Here is a 17492-nt window from a genome sequence, read left to right as displayed (position 1 = left end):
TAAGGGTCACTGGTTTAGTGATAGCTTTGATCCAGAAAACCATCTAACTGAGTTGAATAGACATTAAAGTGGAAAGAGTACAATGAAGAGACTTCTTTATTCTTTTGTGAAGTGGTCATCCATAAAATATTCATTATCCTATCCCTTTCCTTCAACAAGATGAACAGATTTTAGTGTGATATAAAACTTAACATTTTCTCCTCTCATAAGACAAAAATAAGTGTCAAATAAGTCTATGCCATACACTTATATTGTGAAGTATAAAGGATGCTCTGTATTAGAAAGATGGAATAGAGGTAGGGGAAGAATTATTAAAAAGAGACAAAGTGAGAGAGAAAAAGAAAGGAAGAAACATACACAGAGAGACAAACAAAGAAGAGAGATGGGGGGAAGGAAGGAGGAAAGGAGAGAGAGAGAAACATGGAACTGGAAGAAGGAAGAGAGAGGGAGGGAAGGAGGGAGGAAAGAAAAGAGGAGGAAGAGAAGAGAGAGAGAGAGAGGAAAAGACAGAGAAGAAAGGAAGGAGAGAAGGAGGAAAGGAGAGAGGAAGTGTCAGGAGGAAGGAATGAGAGTTTGGAAAGTACTAAAACTTTCCCCATGGCCCAGGTCAGCCAACAAATTCTCCCCCAGAACTTAATATCTCTTCATTTGCTCTGTCTCCTCTTCTTACTAAATTATGAGATGATACAGTGTTAGATATAGAAAGAGCTCTGCATCTGCAGTCAGTAGACCTGGGTTTGAAAACTGTCATTGATACTAACTTTGTGACTATGGACAAACTATTTAGTCTCCCTGGGGCCCAGTTTCCTAATCTCTAAAATGTGGACAAAAGTATGATGTACTCAAAGTATCATTAAGAAGAAAACTTACAAAACTGTGCTCTAGGAAAATATGAGTTGTTATGCAGAGAGTGATTGGGTATGTCTTAATCTTTGTATGATACAAAGAGCCTGATGAAGTACTCTTCATATAGTACATACTTAATACATATTTCTGAAAATTTTCAAGTAGAAAACATTTCCTTAAAATGACATAACATTTCGTAATATATTTAGAACTCATATATTTTTAATAATTAAACTATAAATACATATTTTCTTTGATGGTTCAAAATATAAGAAAGTTTAATACAGACTATTCTAACAGAAATATATGCATATTGGCATTGAAAAATTTAATAATATTTTTATTGGGGGCAGACATGCTTTCAATATTATAAGATTACTATTATACTTAGTATTTCTAGCAAAAATAATATATATAGCATGTCCCCAAAGTCATTATAATTTCAAACTATTTAAGATTAATAAACTTAGTGGAATTTTACAAATAATAACATAGTTTAGAACAATTGTAAATTGTAATAGCTTTAACTTAAAACTACACTAAAACTTTAGGGGAAAGCATGCAGAAAGATTTTTTTTTTCAAGATGCAGTTTTTTTAGTCTCCTCGAAAGTAATAGAATTTTTGTTGTTCCCTGTCCTTCGTAGTCAAGGAGGAGCAAAATTCCACCACTATGTTGGGATCAATGTACTAATTAAACTGTGGCTGATCAGACTAATATGAGATGGGAAGGCTGCACCACATGTCATGCACGAATAGTCCATATGCATCCCATATTTGGGCTGGATATGTCTCTTGTTTCTTTTGTCTTTTGACAACCAGTTTCTCTTGAGTTATGGAGAAAGGACTTAAGTGACACAAAAGTTTTTGTACATTTTTTATTTTGTGTACCCATTTTGCTGCAGTAAGCAGGTCAGGGTTCAGTTAAGTGAAGCAAGCAATTTTTAGGGCATTTTCCTCATGTCAAGAAGTGAGCAGAGCAGAATCTTAAAAAGGTTGCTCAGACACCCAGGGGCTGCTGAAACCCCCTACTGTTTCATAACTGTGAGAAGAAGATCCTATGACTCTGGCAGTCTCTGTGTAGTTTCATTTGCACCTGCTGTTTCATCACTTTTTGAGTAGGTAAAAATGGTAAAAGTTATAGGTGATGTCTTTTGTCTCTAGCAAAAACTGGATTTAAGTGAAGCAGTTACAGTAAAACTGAACTATTACACTGTTCTTTGTTCTTTCTCAATCTTTTTACTATTTTTATTATATACTCCAGGCCTTGTTGCTTTTGTAATTCCTAATTTTTTCAGAAAAGATGGCATCAGAAATTCCTCACTTTCTTCAAGTACCAAGTCAGATGCTTCCTTTCCTATGATGCCTTCTCTGATATATCTCTTTCCTCCAATTTCAATGTGATCCCTTTTTCATATTTCTCATAGAATTTTTCCTCATTCTCCAGGTTCTCTTTCTTCACAATCTACATAATGCAAATTATGTATTACCTATCTATGTATAGGTCTTATCTTCTTTCCTAATCGTACACTAAATTTCTTGATGACAGGAAGTGTATATGTTTTTTCCTTTGTGCCCTTACTGTTTAGCACACTTAAATATGAGATGTTTGATATATGCTTGTTAACAAGATGAAAAAAATTCCAATTACCCTCATATAAAAACAGAAGCAGTAATATTCCATACTGATTATTCCAATCTTAATTTTATCAGGTTGATTATGTAACAGGGAATAGAAAACTAGTTTCTACTGGCTGAATAAAAACCCTCAACTGCTATTTATGAAATCCTCTAGTCTTCTCTTATCCAAAAGGGAAGAGGAAGAAGTACTGGAGCACAACAGGCAAAAGGGAAAGCAAAGATATTGAGATAGGCAGAGAGATAAAGAAAAAGAGAGGCAAATGGATATAGACAAGCAGATGAGATGAGAAGATACAGATATACAAACCAAGAGAAATGAAAGTAGACAAGAGATTAAGACAGACAGAGACAAGAGACTAGAAAATGGGATTGAAGCATAGAGACATTGGCTGGCTTTGAGCTATTTACCAGGAGCTCTGCTACAGCAGCTTTTATCTACCAGGATCTGACAAAAATCTTTTGAGTAGACTGATGCATCCCTGGTTCACTCTTCTACATCTTCTCCCACCAGAAAAGCAAATGTTAAATTCAAAGCTTATCTCTTCAGAGTTTGTTTTCATTTCTGTTTAATTAATATTGACTGTCCATCTTTGATAGATTAAAGTACTTTCTGATTATAAATTTCATTATTGTGACTAGAGAAGCTGATGAATACTCATTCTTTCAAGGTCACTTCTGATAGGAGGAGGAGAATGGCTGGAAAAGACTATCAACTCCCACAAAATCTCATCACTCCATCCCAAATTAGTTTCCTTACATGTAGAGTCTATTCTTTTGATTACTTTTTAAAATTATCCTTTCTCAATGGGAGTTAGCATACTATTTTAATTCATTTTCCTTACTTTGAACATACTGAATCACCCCCTAAGAGACAATTAAACTTGAACAGTTTTTAATTTCATCTTTGTGTTATTTCACTTTTTTTCTTGGCTGCTTTGAATTTAGAATTGAATTTAATTAAACATTTTACAATTTTTAAAGGAAATATTGCTTATTAGGAGGCTAGGTAGCTCAGTGGATAGAACACTATCTAGAATCAGAAGGACATGAATTGAAATTCAGCTTTTGATACTTAAGAGCTTTGATATTATAGATAAGTCGGTTTACTTTTTTCTGCCTTGCTTTCCTTAACTATAAAATTTGGATGATAATAAAACTGACTTTACTGATAGTATTGTGAGGATCAAAGGAGATATTATTTGTAAAACACTTAAGCATGGTGTTTGGCATAGTTGGTCATTTATGTCTGATTCTTCATGACCCCATATGAGGTTATCTTGGCAGATATTGGAGTGGTTTGTCATTTACTTCTCCAGCTCATTTTACAAATGAGGAACTAAGACAAATAGGGTTAAGTGACTTAGAGTCACACAGTGTCTGAGTCCAGATTTGAACTCTGGGAGATGACTCTTCCTGACTTCTATGGTTCCCTATGGTACCACCTAGCTGCCCCTAGCATATCATAGATTCTGTATGAATTCTTATTCCATTTGACTTTTTCATGATTGTAAGCAAGTCACTTTACTTGAGTCATAGTTTCCTATATGTGTAATAGAGATAATTAGCACATATTTCCCAAGGTTGTTGTGAGGATAAAATGAGATAACATATGTAAAGTACTTTATAAATCGCAAAATTATATGTAAATGTCATCTTGTTGAATTTTATACTTTTAATTTGCTGCTGACTGGATTTATAATTTTGACATGCAATTTTGTTTCCTTTTTGATGTGTATTCTTTTCCTTTCTGTTACTTTGTTTTTCTTTGTATCAATTAAGTTTTGTTTGATCTTAATTTTGAATGATGTTTCTAGTTTTGGTTTTCTTTTGTTTTGTACTTATATGTTCAGTCTTTCTGTGAAGTAATCTACTTCATCCCTAGATTGCATTAGTATATGAATGCCCATGACTTAATGATGCTAATTGTGACACTGCTATTAACTTTCTTATTTATGTACAAATAGGCTGCTATGCTTCCTGTCAATTGTTTTAGAGTTCTGCTTTATGATGCCTCCTGATAATAAATTAGGGTATCTTTTGTTTCAATTCTTCCTTAGCCCATAATTATTGAATGGGTGTTGTCCCAAACAAACAGAAGCCCAGGAAAGACTAATTTAGAAAAGTCAAAGTTATCTACTCCATCTGGACTATCACTAGTCATCTTGACTTTGGTCTTGCCATTAAACTACAATGACTCTGATGTAGAGAATGAGGCTGACAACTTTGTGCAAAAAATTCCAATTACCCTCATATAAAAACAGAAGCAGTAATATTCCATACTAATTATTCCAATTTGTGCAATTGCCTCACTTAAATCTAATTCATGAGAAAACTAAGACATTACCCTGTGATGTCATTGATCCTTTTCCAAAACAAAAGTAAACCTCAATAAGAATGCTTGTATAATATAAGATTGTATGATTAGTTGATTTTCCTTTGGTGATTAGTTAAATATGGGCATTATAAATTAGTATTTTTAAATTAAGAGTGTTACATTGAAAAGAATGTCACCTTATAAGTGTTAGTGTCCAAGGGGAATTAATGACTTTTAGAATGGACATTGTCTTTACAGAAGGAAATATAAAATTCTTTAAAAATTTAGTAAAAGAGGAAGGGCTTACAGGATAGTAATAACTGGGACATGGGAAGAAGAATCCTCTAAGGATTCTCTGTGAATTACCAGGCCCCCTGGACCACTCAAAAATTCTTGAAAATTTCCAGATGGGTACAGTACTTAGAAACTGGTTTACAATCCTTCCTTGTATGTGAAGGATGCTAGACCCCCTTACCCAAATTGACTACTCAGAAGCATCTTCAGATACAAACAGGAAGCAGTTATTCAGTCCTTGCAAGGAGAAATCCAAACATACCAGCAGAGCAGACCCAAAGCCTCTCAGCTCCCATCTCCCAGCATGGTGCCTGGCCTCAAGCCAGAAATGTTGAGTTGGTTAAGTAGCAAAAGACTTGGGTTCATTGGATGGACTGAAAAGGAACCATTGACCAGTGGTCAGCAATGCTGTCTACTTCCTATGAGATACATGACTTCTTGAAGCTTAGACCTAGGGTCTGACCTTTTCTGCCCCACAACCTTTGGGAATAGGGATCATGTGATTTCCTGAAACTTAGGCCTAGGGTCCCACTCCATCTCATAGATTTTTTGAGAGATCTTCACCTGGTCCCATTCACTCTTTCCTCTTTTTCATACATTTTCAAATGTTTTTCATATGTTTCTCACACCAATACTGATACATATCTTCCACTAGAACATCTCTGTGACTTAGGCCTTCAGTATGGTTGCTCTCTTCAGTATCAACTGTAACCTGCCCTCTACCATTTAGAACCAACACCTGCCCATCAGTGGAAGCTTTCAGGAACCATTTTAGCTAAGAAATCTTGAACTATTCTAGTGATTAAATGTATAAGCAAGGGGGTGATAAGATATTGCTGCTTAAAACAACGAGTAGGAATCAGAGACCCATCAACTCCCATTGTCTGTCTTGGAAACCCTGTCATCACAGACCAACAAACTGACAGTTGGCAGCCAATGTTATACAGTACTGTGGAGGCCGATGGTCTCTGGGCCATTATCCCATCACCCCCCTCTCAAGTAGTCCAGACCCAGATTCATTTGGGACAAAGGGACGGAGGTCTCATCTTCTGGATCTGCTTTAGGCTGATGAGGGGCATAGAGCAGTCCCTGCCTAGTGGGGTCCAGACTAAGGAGGGGAGACACATGACTTGTAGGCAGCATCAGCACATCTGGTGCTGAATGTCAGAATCAGATCTCAGGGGATTTCAGATTGACCAAGTGGTTGGAATTTCATGGCTTGGAGTTTGGAAGAAACAACTCTCACAAGTAGATTAAAAATGCAAGGACTAAATATGAGCAAAAGAAAAAGAATAAGCAAAAGTGGAGTTAGTATGGGGGTTACTGGAGACAGAAACTAGCAACCCCACCCAGAGGAAGACTAGGGAGAGGGGAAAATGAGGCTGTCATTAATGTCTCTCATCCAGATAGCTTTTCCTAGAATATCAAAAAATGTTTTTGCCAAATTCCTGCTTTTGTTTCTTTAAAGGAGTAGGGGCAATGGGTGGAACATTGTGTCCTGAAGGAAGTATGCTCTCCTTTAGCAAAAATTCTAGATCTTTTTTTTTTTTTTTTAACAGTCCTTGCAGAATTTAAATGCCTGGGAGCTATATGAGGGAATGTAGAGTGAGGAGTTAAGGAATTAAAAGTACCATGGTCAGGAGCAAACAGCAGGGGCAGCTGAATCTGCAAGTCTCTTTTCTTTGGCCTGAAGTGAATCCCCTTTCCTTTACAAAACATAACAGAAACCTCTCTAGGACCATGGACAGCTTGAAGTAATTGTTTCCCTGCATATTTAATGGGGAAATATTTGATTGTCAAATAAATAAATCCCCTTTCTTTCCATATAGCCCCATGATCATGTAAAACATGAAAATGTATTCTCATTTCTTTCCCCAATTCCAAAGCTCTGATATACACAAAAATGCTCCCAACCTGGTGTGGAGCCAGAATCTTAAGATTGACTCAAGATGAGCTTAGGGGCTTCTTCAATTAGAAGGGCTATGACAGATAGCTCTAAGGCCTCAGGATGGTCACCCCAAAGATTCCAGAGACTGAGTTGAGACTCCATAAGACCTGGCCCCACCTTCCATCAATGTACAGTGTAAAAGATAGGACTAAGGCAGGGGAGAGGTCAGTGTAGCTTTCAAGATTTTAAAAATCTTGGTCTTATCAGAGCATGATAAGATTGTCTGCTTCGTGTTATTACTGGGCTTATATCACAATGAGATCTTAAAAGAGGGAAAGGGAACCACATATGCAAAAATGTTTGTGGCAGCCCTTTTCGTACTGGCTGGAAACTGAGAATGGCTGAATAAAGTGTGGTATATGAATGCTATGGAATATTACTGTTCTGTAAGAAACGACCACCAAGATAATTTCACAGAGACCCGGAGAGATTTATGAACTGATGCTAAGTGAAATGAATAGAACCAGGAGATCATTATACATGGCAATAAGAAGACTATATGATGATCAATTCCGATGGACATGGCTTTCTTAAACAATGAATTGATTCAAACAAGTTCTAATTGTGCAGTAAGGAAGAGAGTCATCCACACCCAGAGAAAGGACTATGGGAACTGAGTGTGTACCACAACATAGCATTTTTACTCTTTCTGTTATTGTTTGCTTACATTTTTGTTTTCCTTCTCAGGTTTTTTTTTTTTCCTTTCTAGATCTGATTTTTCTTGTGTAGCAAGATAATTCTATAAATAAGTACATATATATTGGATTTAACATATATTTTAACATATTTAATATGTATTAGACTACCTGTTATCTAGGTTAGAGGGTGGTGGGAAGAAGGGGGAAATTTAGAATAGATGGTTTTGCAAGGGTTAATGTTGAAAAAAATCACCCATGTATGTGTTTTGTAAATAAAAAACTATTAAAAAAAAAAAAAAAGATTGTGTGCTTTATCTCCTAGTAAGCAAAAGGGAGGTGGGAAATGGGCCAAATACTTAGGCAAAGTGGGCCTTCAGACAAAGAAACTCTTTCCCTAAGAAGCAAGAAAGTTAAGGATTTTATAGCAGCAGTCAGAGAAGCCTCCAGGGCTGGGCTGCAGATCAAGATATCATCTACATACTTGTATTGTGCCTCATGTTTTCTACTGATCACTTGCTCTGATTATAGAAATTTTCTGTAAGAGGAAAAAGCAGGAGCATGATTATAATATAATATAATCAATCAGTCAAAACTGATTCTTCAGGGCCTCAATCTGAGAGCACATACATGACAGGATAAAGCATTCTTAGCTCTGACAACCAATCGTGCAGTAACAATTATATTCCATAGCCAGATTCAGAAATAATCAGGTGGGAAGCAAAGAAACAGAACTGGGAAACTAATTCAGAAGGATCCCACCTTAAGCAGAGGCTAAGGTTGTCCTCCCAGCTCCTGCCCAGATCCACCTGTATTAGTTCAGGAAAGCATCCTTCTGAATAATTTATGGCATTTCTCTGGAATAGTGGGTTACTGACTTTATGCTCCATCAGGCAATCATATCCAGATTTGAAACTCAAAACAATATTAGTTATAGTCCCAAGAAATTTCAACTCAATAGCAATTTTCACCAATCAAGGGCTCCAGGTCTATATAAAAACAAAACCAAAAAATCTTACAAACCATTGTGCTTAACCTATCAAATGCACCTTCAAGACAGTCAAAACTAGTACAGGGATATTAGGTTAAAATTCTGTTCTAAGTACTTCAAGAAAGCTATAGATAATATTTGTATCATATTCATTAAACAAGGAGATCACTATGAACTAAAATAAATATTAGATAATTTGCTGAATAGGTCTTAAAATAACTCAGAGAATTTGCAATTAATCAGAAATCTAATAAACTTCTCTTAGAAGTTCCTTGAATTGCTAAGTGGTAGAACCTTTGACACAGCATCATAAATGACTTTGTCTTAAAACAACCACAGACTTGAAAAATAAAAACAAATATTCAATTATTAACACCATGTAAATGTAAGCTATTCCTTTAAACAATAAAAACAATGTTAAAGTAATTTCATTTAACCAGCAAGAGAGGGTGGCAGAAATTGGGGGGAAAGGGGTTGAGCTTCAGTGAGTAGGTTTGTTCTCTCATATCTAAGAAGCATCCACACCTAGTGGGGGAAGGGTAGATTAAATCTTTACCATCCCAAGTGAACAGATCTTTCCCTTTCCCCTTCCCACACCCCTCGTGATATCTCTCCTAACTCTATACTTTCTAATCCCACTTCTCCTCCTTATAGCTAACTCTTTCTGGGTGCCAAGTCCTCCCAGGACCCAGCCCATCAGCCAAGGATATGCCCTAACCTCATGGGGTATCTCCTTTCCCCTGGCAAATGGCAAGTTCCACCAAGAGCTTGCCCCTTTCCATAATAAATCTACCTTTTGCCAAAAACAACAATCAATGTGAATTCCTCACACCCCAACTTTGGTGTTTATCATCATCTGGTATCTACATAACCCACATGATACCTAACATTTTTAAGTTTCAAAATTACAACCATAACCCCAAATAATTTAATTAGCAAATTTTATAATTTTCATAAGTGATAGCCAAATAAATATAACATAGCCTATCATGAAAATGGACGGGAATCTCATATAATTTCCAGTCATTTCCAATTTTAATATGCACAAATTAAAAAGTTACTTTAAAAATCAGTACTTTACCTTGTGATATTCTAAATAGATGTTCCATTCAAACTATCAATTGCTTTTGCAAATTAATTTTTCTTGTCACTTGTTTTTTTTTTTAATCACATTTTTTTAAACTTTAAGATTTACAGTATAGCTAATATCTAAATAACTTTGGACCTAATTTCATATACATGTGTCCAGCAGGGCTGACAAAATTTTTACGAATTACCCAATATACATTTTGGAAAGCAACATACTTCATTTAATTATGGGATGCAAATATATGACTCCCTAATATAAGCTACCAGAACTTTGTTTTAATAACATATTTTTTAAACCTAAAATGAAGTCAAATACAGATTTAAATTTCCAGTAGTAATGTTTCAATATTTGTACAAAAATTTCTAAGACCTTGTGCTTAAACAAACTCACAATTCTAGGACATACCATTTAATAGTGATCGTCTCATATAATTATAAGAGATTCATCATATAAAATTTACAACTCATATCTGAGGAGGTGGCCTTAAGCTCAACATTATTGATGAAAAATCCAATCATTATAAGTTGTTCCTACTTAACAAAATTGTCAATTATCAGTCAACTCATTCCTTTTTTGGGACCTATGTAATTCAAAAAAGTTATTCTTCAGTGGTAATAATCTTATAGTTTTAAGAAGCTTAATGAATTTACAATTTAAGAGGAATTCCAGAAAAAGACTCTTCTTCACTTCTTGTCTATTTACTTTCTTTGATTGACATTGGTTTTCTTTGTTCTCTTTTACCTCTCCCCATTCAGAGCTACATACTCTCAGGTCTCCAGACTTTTAAAAGGCCAACTTGATCCAGATAGGATTTTGTTCTTTTTTTTCTCCTCTATGAAGTAGAAAAGGTTTGCAGACTAAGCTGTTTGCTGACAGGTTTTAAAAATGCTTTTCTGTTTTCCCCAAAGTTCCCAAACTCTTAAATCTTCTGTTAACATAATTCAAAGAGATTACAATTTGTATAAAACTGCTTTTACTACCGTATCTCAAATAACAAATTTCACTGAACTGATTGAGCATATTTTCTTTCTCTTTCACTCACCCCTCCTCCCACATATCCCTTTATCCTATGTACTATCCTCCTTGTGGAGGCCTTAATTTAGTTGAATTTGCTTCCCAAATTACACACATACAATTCATTTATCTCAACATTGATATTGTATGTTGATCACATCTAAAAACCCACATAAATTATCAAAAATGAAGCAATTAAATCCAACAAAGAAGTTAACACTTATATAGCATTTGTTTTATGTTAAGCACTTTGCAATCTTGAAATGACCAATTGCCAAACTTCCTAATCATTGGCTCTCAAAACTTAGCTAACTTTTTCTATCTCCCCCAGCTTGGCCAGAGGTAGGGTCCAGGAAAAAGTCAGGTTTTTTTTTCTCTTAAACAAAATCTAGCTCACAGAACAGATATGACACAGACATTCTGCACAAAAACACAAACACAGACAGACAAAAATACATGGAAGAGGACTGTCCCTTCCCCACACAAAATAATATCTCAAGTGCATTCTCTGGTGGTATTTGAGATTTTTTGCTCCAAAGATTTGGATCTGGACTGCTCCTTCCCCTTCCTCTTCTGAGGAGAACAGCTCCAATCTTATGGTTTGAGATCCTGAAAAACACGGAACTTCTCGACTCAGATCCCCAAGCCCAGAGGGATTGCCCCTATCCAACAGTCATCCAGAGCACCCCTGCTCTGTGCTGTTTATCGGAACTTCCTTCTGGTTTACTAGATTTACAAGTTGTTTTTTTTTTTTTTTTCCTTAACCTTGGATTACCAAACCTTAATGATCCCTTCAGCCTAAATGCAGCCCAAGGCCATAGGCAGTGCCCTGAGGAGAGCAGCTCCAAACTCTGGACTGCTCCTTCCTCTTACCTCTGGATTATATGGCACAAGTTACCTGACTAGCCACTTCACTTGCCCATAGGCTTCTTCTTCTTCAAAGAATTGTGCTCCTCTTTGTATTTGAATGCCTGTCTTTAGGCCCATATTTCACAGAAAAAGAAACTGAGGTTCTGATTTCAAGAATGGATAGAAAAAACCCAACCTGGCCCCTGTTTGAATCAGAGCCCCAGCCATCTCTCTAGGAAGTCACAGATCCTGGAATGAGCCCCCATAAATGGTGTGGGACAGGTGCTAGACCCCCTTACCCAAATTGACTACTCAGAAGCATCTTCAGATACAAACAGGAAGCAGTTATTCAGTCCTTGCAAGAAGAGGTCCAAGCCCACCAGTGCTTCTTGGCTCCCATCTCCCAGCATGGGTGTCTGGCCTCAAACCAGAAACAATGAATTTGGTTAAATAGTTAAATACTTGGGTTCGATGGATGTACTGAAAAGGAAATTACCATCGACCAATGGAAAGCAATGGAAAGCAATGCTGTCTACTCCCTGTGGGACACATGACTTCCTGAAGCTTAGGCCTAGGGTCTGACCCATTCCATTTAATAGACTTTTTGAGAAATTTTCACCTGGTCCCATTCACTTGGAAGTGGAAGAAAGCTGTAGAAAAGTTGTGACATTGAAGAAAAGTAACAGTGTTCAAGAGTTAAAGTACAAGTATTTAGGTAATTTTTTATGTCTTGTTAGGGAAGGACAATACTAGTAGCTTTTTAAGTTTGAACAAATATTGTCAACTTTAGGTAAGGAGCATTTCTCAATGATGTGGACTTCCTGCCAGACCAAGACAGAGATTTTGAAAGTATTCTACTCAAAAGATGTCAGCTTTGGCTGTTATCGAAAATGTAGAACTATAACGTACTATCAGCAAGGGGATCCACAAACTGAATTGTTCAATTGCTCACTGTTAATAAGTTACAGACACTGGTTCTGGAACAAATTTCTCAGTAGACTCACTATGTGGTTTTCAAGAATTCTTGGTTCCAGTTCATTTCTAGGACTCTGTAGCTACATGAAACATGAAAGGTATTGTCTCTGGATCTAGTCTTATTAGAGCTGGAGGTAAGATTACAGAAAACTACAGAATCTTCTGTTCATTAAGGAAGAGGAACATCCTTACTGATTTATGAATCCTGCGTTAAAAGCTGAAAAGCACAACAGAAGTTTTTATAAACTTCCTAAAGAGGTATAAAAAAAATAGCAGAATCTGGGTTTTTCCCATACCAAAGCCTTGAAGCATGAGTAAGAAGCTTTAAATGGTAGGAAATAGCTTAGTGAGTAAAGATCAAGATTTTCCCTCTGAAGTAATTGGTCTCTAGAAAATTTGCATTCTATTTGTTTTCTCTTCTGCAGGTTTATTTGACCCTGATGTGAGTGAAGCTGTTGCTAAGGGATAGCTGAAAGGCATAGGTGAGGGCTATCTAAGCAGTAACTAGTGTTCTTGACAACCAAGCATCCCCACTTAACTCTTTTTTAGTTGATGGGTGGTGTTTTTGTTTATTACTTAAAATTTGAGAATTACAGGGCCTAGCGTATATTTGCTGGTTGCAGACATGATATGGAATCCTGGAGCTAATAGAAGATTGTTTCAGAGCTAGAATTTATAAACAGATACCAGTAGATGGCAAAGTTAAAACTGGAAGGAACCTGAGACATTATCCCATTCAGCTTTTCATTATTGAACAATGGAGATTTAGAGAGGTCACTGAAGGTGCCATGTAGCAAAAGTTACAGAAATGATATGAACCTAGGTTATCTTACTTCAAATCTACTACTTTTCCTATCACACCGGAAAGCCTCTAGATTTGAAGTCTGAGAACTTTCAATTCGAATCCTGGTTCTATTATCTGTGTAATGGGCCACAACATCTCAATTTCCTCTTTGATAAAAGGAGGTAGATTTAGGGATCCTAGGAATTCAGATTCTCAAGCCAGGGTTTATGCATTTCCAATTTCTGCCTGCAGATGGCATCAAACTCCTAGTTTCCTAAATAGTCTCCGCAATTTGCACTGCTTGCTAGAGATTTCTTAAATCATTCATCCCCCGTTGCTTAGAGCAGAATGTTTCGCTGAATTCTACTACCGTTTAGGAAGTTCTGATTAGACTAGGATGCTCTCTACAAAGACCTTACCGCTCTTCTGAATACAACCTGTGCTTTCCCAAACTGGGAACCTAGTGGATTAACAGCTCCAAGAAGATGCTTCTCTGAGACAATTAGGAAAAGCAAGATACAGATATTTTCATCCAAGAGATCAATTGCTCTCCCTGTTCGAAATAGTGCCCGACTCCCCACCGTATTGAAGCATCTCGAAAATCAGGTAAAGGAATTTTTTTTTCCCCCTAGGAGCAAAGAGTGGGGATGGAGCTCAGGAGAATAGTGTCCAAGGGAGCCTAGAAGATAAGGAAAGATGCTAATTGGGATTCAGGGACCGATTATTTATAGAAAAGACTCCAGGGCGAAGGAAATGGGAGTTTGAAGAGGAGGAAAAACGGGGAAAAGGCTTGTAGATAGATTGTGGGGGAGTTTGAAAAGAGGGACGAGAGAGACCTAGAAAAAGAGCAAGAGCTGTCTAAGGACCAGGAAAATATTGAAGCCGGTGTGGAAGATTAGGGGTCAGCGAGAAGAATAAGGTGGTGCTTGGATTCTATAGAAGAGGAAGTACTAAGTCTTCAGTTTGAGAGAATGCTGCCCAGAGAGGCGGAATCCTGAAAAGAGCTACCTCCTCACCTCCTTAGTAGTGAGAAGGAAGGTTCAGTGCTTTTCTAGAGACCTCTTCCTCAATCTTCTTTCTCCAAGTTATCCTCTTTCTCATTCGATTGCAGAAGAGCAGTGGAATGAAGAAATAGAGGTAGCAGTGGAAAATGGGGAAGTGCCAGCTGTCGCTTCTAGTGTTGCTGCTGTTTTTGCGGACAATCCTGGGAGGGAAGCAGTGCCCTTCCCCTGTTTGTGAGTGCTACCAAGAAAGTGACTTCCGCGTTACCTGCAAGGACATCCATTTCATTCCCAGACTGCCTCAGAATACCCAAACATTGTGAGTACTTGGGACAAGGGGAGGAGGACAACTCTGGTATATTGAGAACAACTGAAAAGAGTGGGGAATAATGGAAAGACCATTCCCCAGTGGAAATAACCAGAAACAAGGCAGGGATATCTCTTTTGAAGGGATTAAATGAAGAGGGGGATGGTCGAATCCCAAGCACCCAAGTTTAACCAAGCTATTAACTTTCAAAATTGTGCTTAACGCTGGGAACAAGTGAATCCTATAAAAACAACCATAAAATGTCTAACCATCGATAGGCTTTGTTAAAAATAATGTTGACGCCGTATTTTTTGAAATTTGGTTTGTAATTTGGTTATCAGCAATATAATACAAGGTAAAATATTTTTTAAGTGGAAATAGAAGCATCCTTTCTAGCGAACTAAAATGTGGGGTTTTACCTGCTCCCAATTCTAATTTTTGATCTACTAGCTTCCATAGTTTATTGTACCAAACAGTGTGTAATGAATAAATACCAACAATTTTTTTTTGGGGGGGACGATTGGTAATATATCTTTAATTTGTGTGTGTATGTGAACATGGAAACCTATTGTTTAGCAGAGAATGCTTTGCAATGCGGAAAAAAAAAAAAAAAAAAAAAGATGTGTCCACTAAGCATCTGCACTGAAATCTTTTCATGGTTCGGGTTACAGGTTGCTTTAAAGTTCCAAAGATATTAAATGGGGAGAAAATGCATCTGGTACCCATATGTAAAAAATTACTGAATTAGAAACATGATGATAGACATGTTTAATCTGTTTGGAAAATGTCCAGCAGTTCTTTGACAGAAGTTCAAAACAATGAATAAAAATGTTGAAATGTTACATGGAGAACAAGCCCTTGAAAACAGGAGGATCTAGTGGTTTAAAAAAAAAAAAAAAACCTTTAATTTCTTAAACAGTGTTTTGTGTTGAGGAAAAAAAAGTTTGTTGTTTTTTCTTTTTTTTAACAATGTAAGGGCAAGTAATAAAGCTTATCAGAGAGAAATTTACAGAAAAGTTTTTTTGTTTGTCTAACAAAGATTAATTACTGTTGGAAAATCATCTTAAAATTGAGTAAAACCATTGACTATAGGAGTGAATTTCTGTGTTTTGAATATGAACCTATTTTGATAGATTTTTCTGGATTTTTTTTTCATTTCAATTAATCTTTAAGTAGGAATTTGACATAATTAAAATGGGAAATGTCATGTGTATTAAGGTCCCAAAGTCCTGGAACTGAAGGGGAAAAAAAGGCAGCTGCTTAGGATATGATAGTAAAAAAGCTGTAAGAAGATACATATTTTAATACTTTGTATACATATATACATATAGTGTAATAATAGGAAGGAACAGTAGCCCTGAAGCCAGAAGGGATTTAAATTCAAATCTTACCCTAATGTTATGTGACTGTAAATAAATCATTTCCCTCCACTGACCTTGATTTTCCTAACGTGTAAATTGGGGCTAATAAAAACTGTACTGCATGCTTCATGGGCCTATAATTAGGATCAGATGAAGCAATTCAAGATGTCCCAAAAGTCTTTTGTTTTTGTTCAGCCATTTCAGTCTATTCAATTCTTTGCAACTCCATTTGGGATTTTCATGGCAAAGACAGTGTGATTTGACACATCCTTTTCTACAGCACATTTAACATATATGGAGACTGAGGCAAACCAGTTTAAGTGACTTGCCCAGGACCACAAATGTCTTAGTCATCTCTTAAAGCTTGAAATGCACTAAGATTTTTGGGATAGCCAATATATGTAAGGCACTTTGCAACTCTTAAAGTGATTTATATATTTATATTACATATACATCATAACTGACATTTAAAGATTTGTAAAGCACTCTGTATCCATTATTTTATTTGAGTCACATAATAACTCTGTGAGGAAGGCATCCCCTTCTATAGAAAAGAAAACTGAGGCTCAAAGATGTTAAGTGGTTTTTCTATGGCCACATAACTAGCAAAAGTCAGAGGTGGGATTTGGATCCATGTCTTTTTGAATTTATTCACTCAGATCTAGATTAGACAATAACACATAAAGAGTATGATTTTCAAATTTAGCCAAGGATTCCAAATGACTTAATCCAACATTAGTGTTATAAACCATTGATATGTGATTCAGAGATAATGGCAATGGTTTTTGGCAGTGGGTTTTTTTATGTCATCAGTTCAATAAAATTGTTCCAGCTCTGAAGATTTTCTGCAATGAGGCTTCTAATATCATAATAGCATTAAGAGAATTGAACTTCATTGACTCAAGGTAATATAACATATTATATAGTAAAACTTTGATGTTTTAGTCTCTGAAAATTCAGAAATTTGAATATTTTATTTCCCCAAATCTCTGGGTCCTTTAGCTTTCTATAAATGAATATTCCATTTCCAATTTGAATGTCAGGATGGAGTTTCAACATGGTGTCTGGTGACTGACAATGATCAGAAGAAATAAAGTATTTTCATTTTAGTTTAACTAGATGAACACCCATTAATTCAACAAACAATTATTAAGCCTATGTTGTGCTAGATAATATGGATAATAATAGGAATGATGGTGCATCCTAGTTAAAGTGCAGATTCTTTTCTATCCTGTCACCTAACAGGAAATTCCTTTTTCTGGTACCTGTTCTCAAGATACTTATAATTGAATTCAATTTATTTCACATTTTGGGAAAAAAATAAATTAAGAGTTTAACTTTTTTCTGAATTAGTAAAGTTTACTCTATTTGAACTTTTTGTCATTTTTAGTCATTTTCCTACCCAGATTATTTTAGGTGATGTATGTCAAAGCTAACAGAGAAA

The 17492-nt window shown here is 36.1% G+C and overlaps 1 protein-coding gene across 1 annotated transcript in view; it reads left to right on the top strand.

The window, feature by feature from the left end:
* Nucleotides 1-13723: 13723 nt before the first annotated feature.
* The window catches only part of TSHR (thyroid stimulating hormone receptor), a 149201-nt gene continuing 145432 nt past the window's right edge, over nt 13724-17492 (top strand). Inside the window, exons 1-2 of the mRNA XM_051977467.1 lie at nt 13724-13985; nt 14491-14699. Of these exons, the coding sequence (XP_051833427.1) occupies nt 14530-14699 (170 nt within the window). The 5' untranslated portion in view covers nt 13724-13985; nt 14491-14529. The remainder of the gene's footprint in view (nt 13986-14490; nt 14700-17492) is intronic.

The sequence above is a fragment of the Antechinus flavipes genome, chromosome 2, assembly GCF_016432865.1.
Source record: "Antechinus flavipes isolate AdamAnt ecotype Samford, QLD, Australia chromosome 2, AdamAnt_v2, whole genome shotgun sequence".
Classification (NCBI taxonomy): domain Eukaryota; kingdom Metazoa; phylum Chordata; class Mammalia; order Dasyuromorphia; family Dasyuridae; genus Antechinus; species Antechinus flavipes.
The sequence above is the reverse complement of the archived record's forward strand: the minus strand, read 5'-3'. Positions and strand labels throughout refer to the sequence as shown.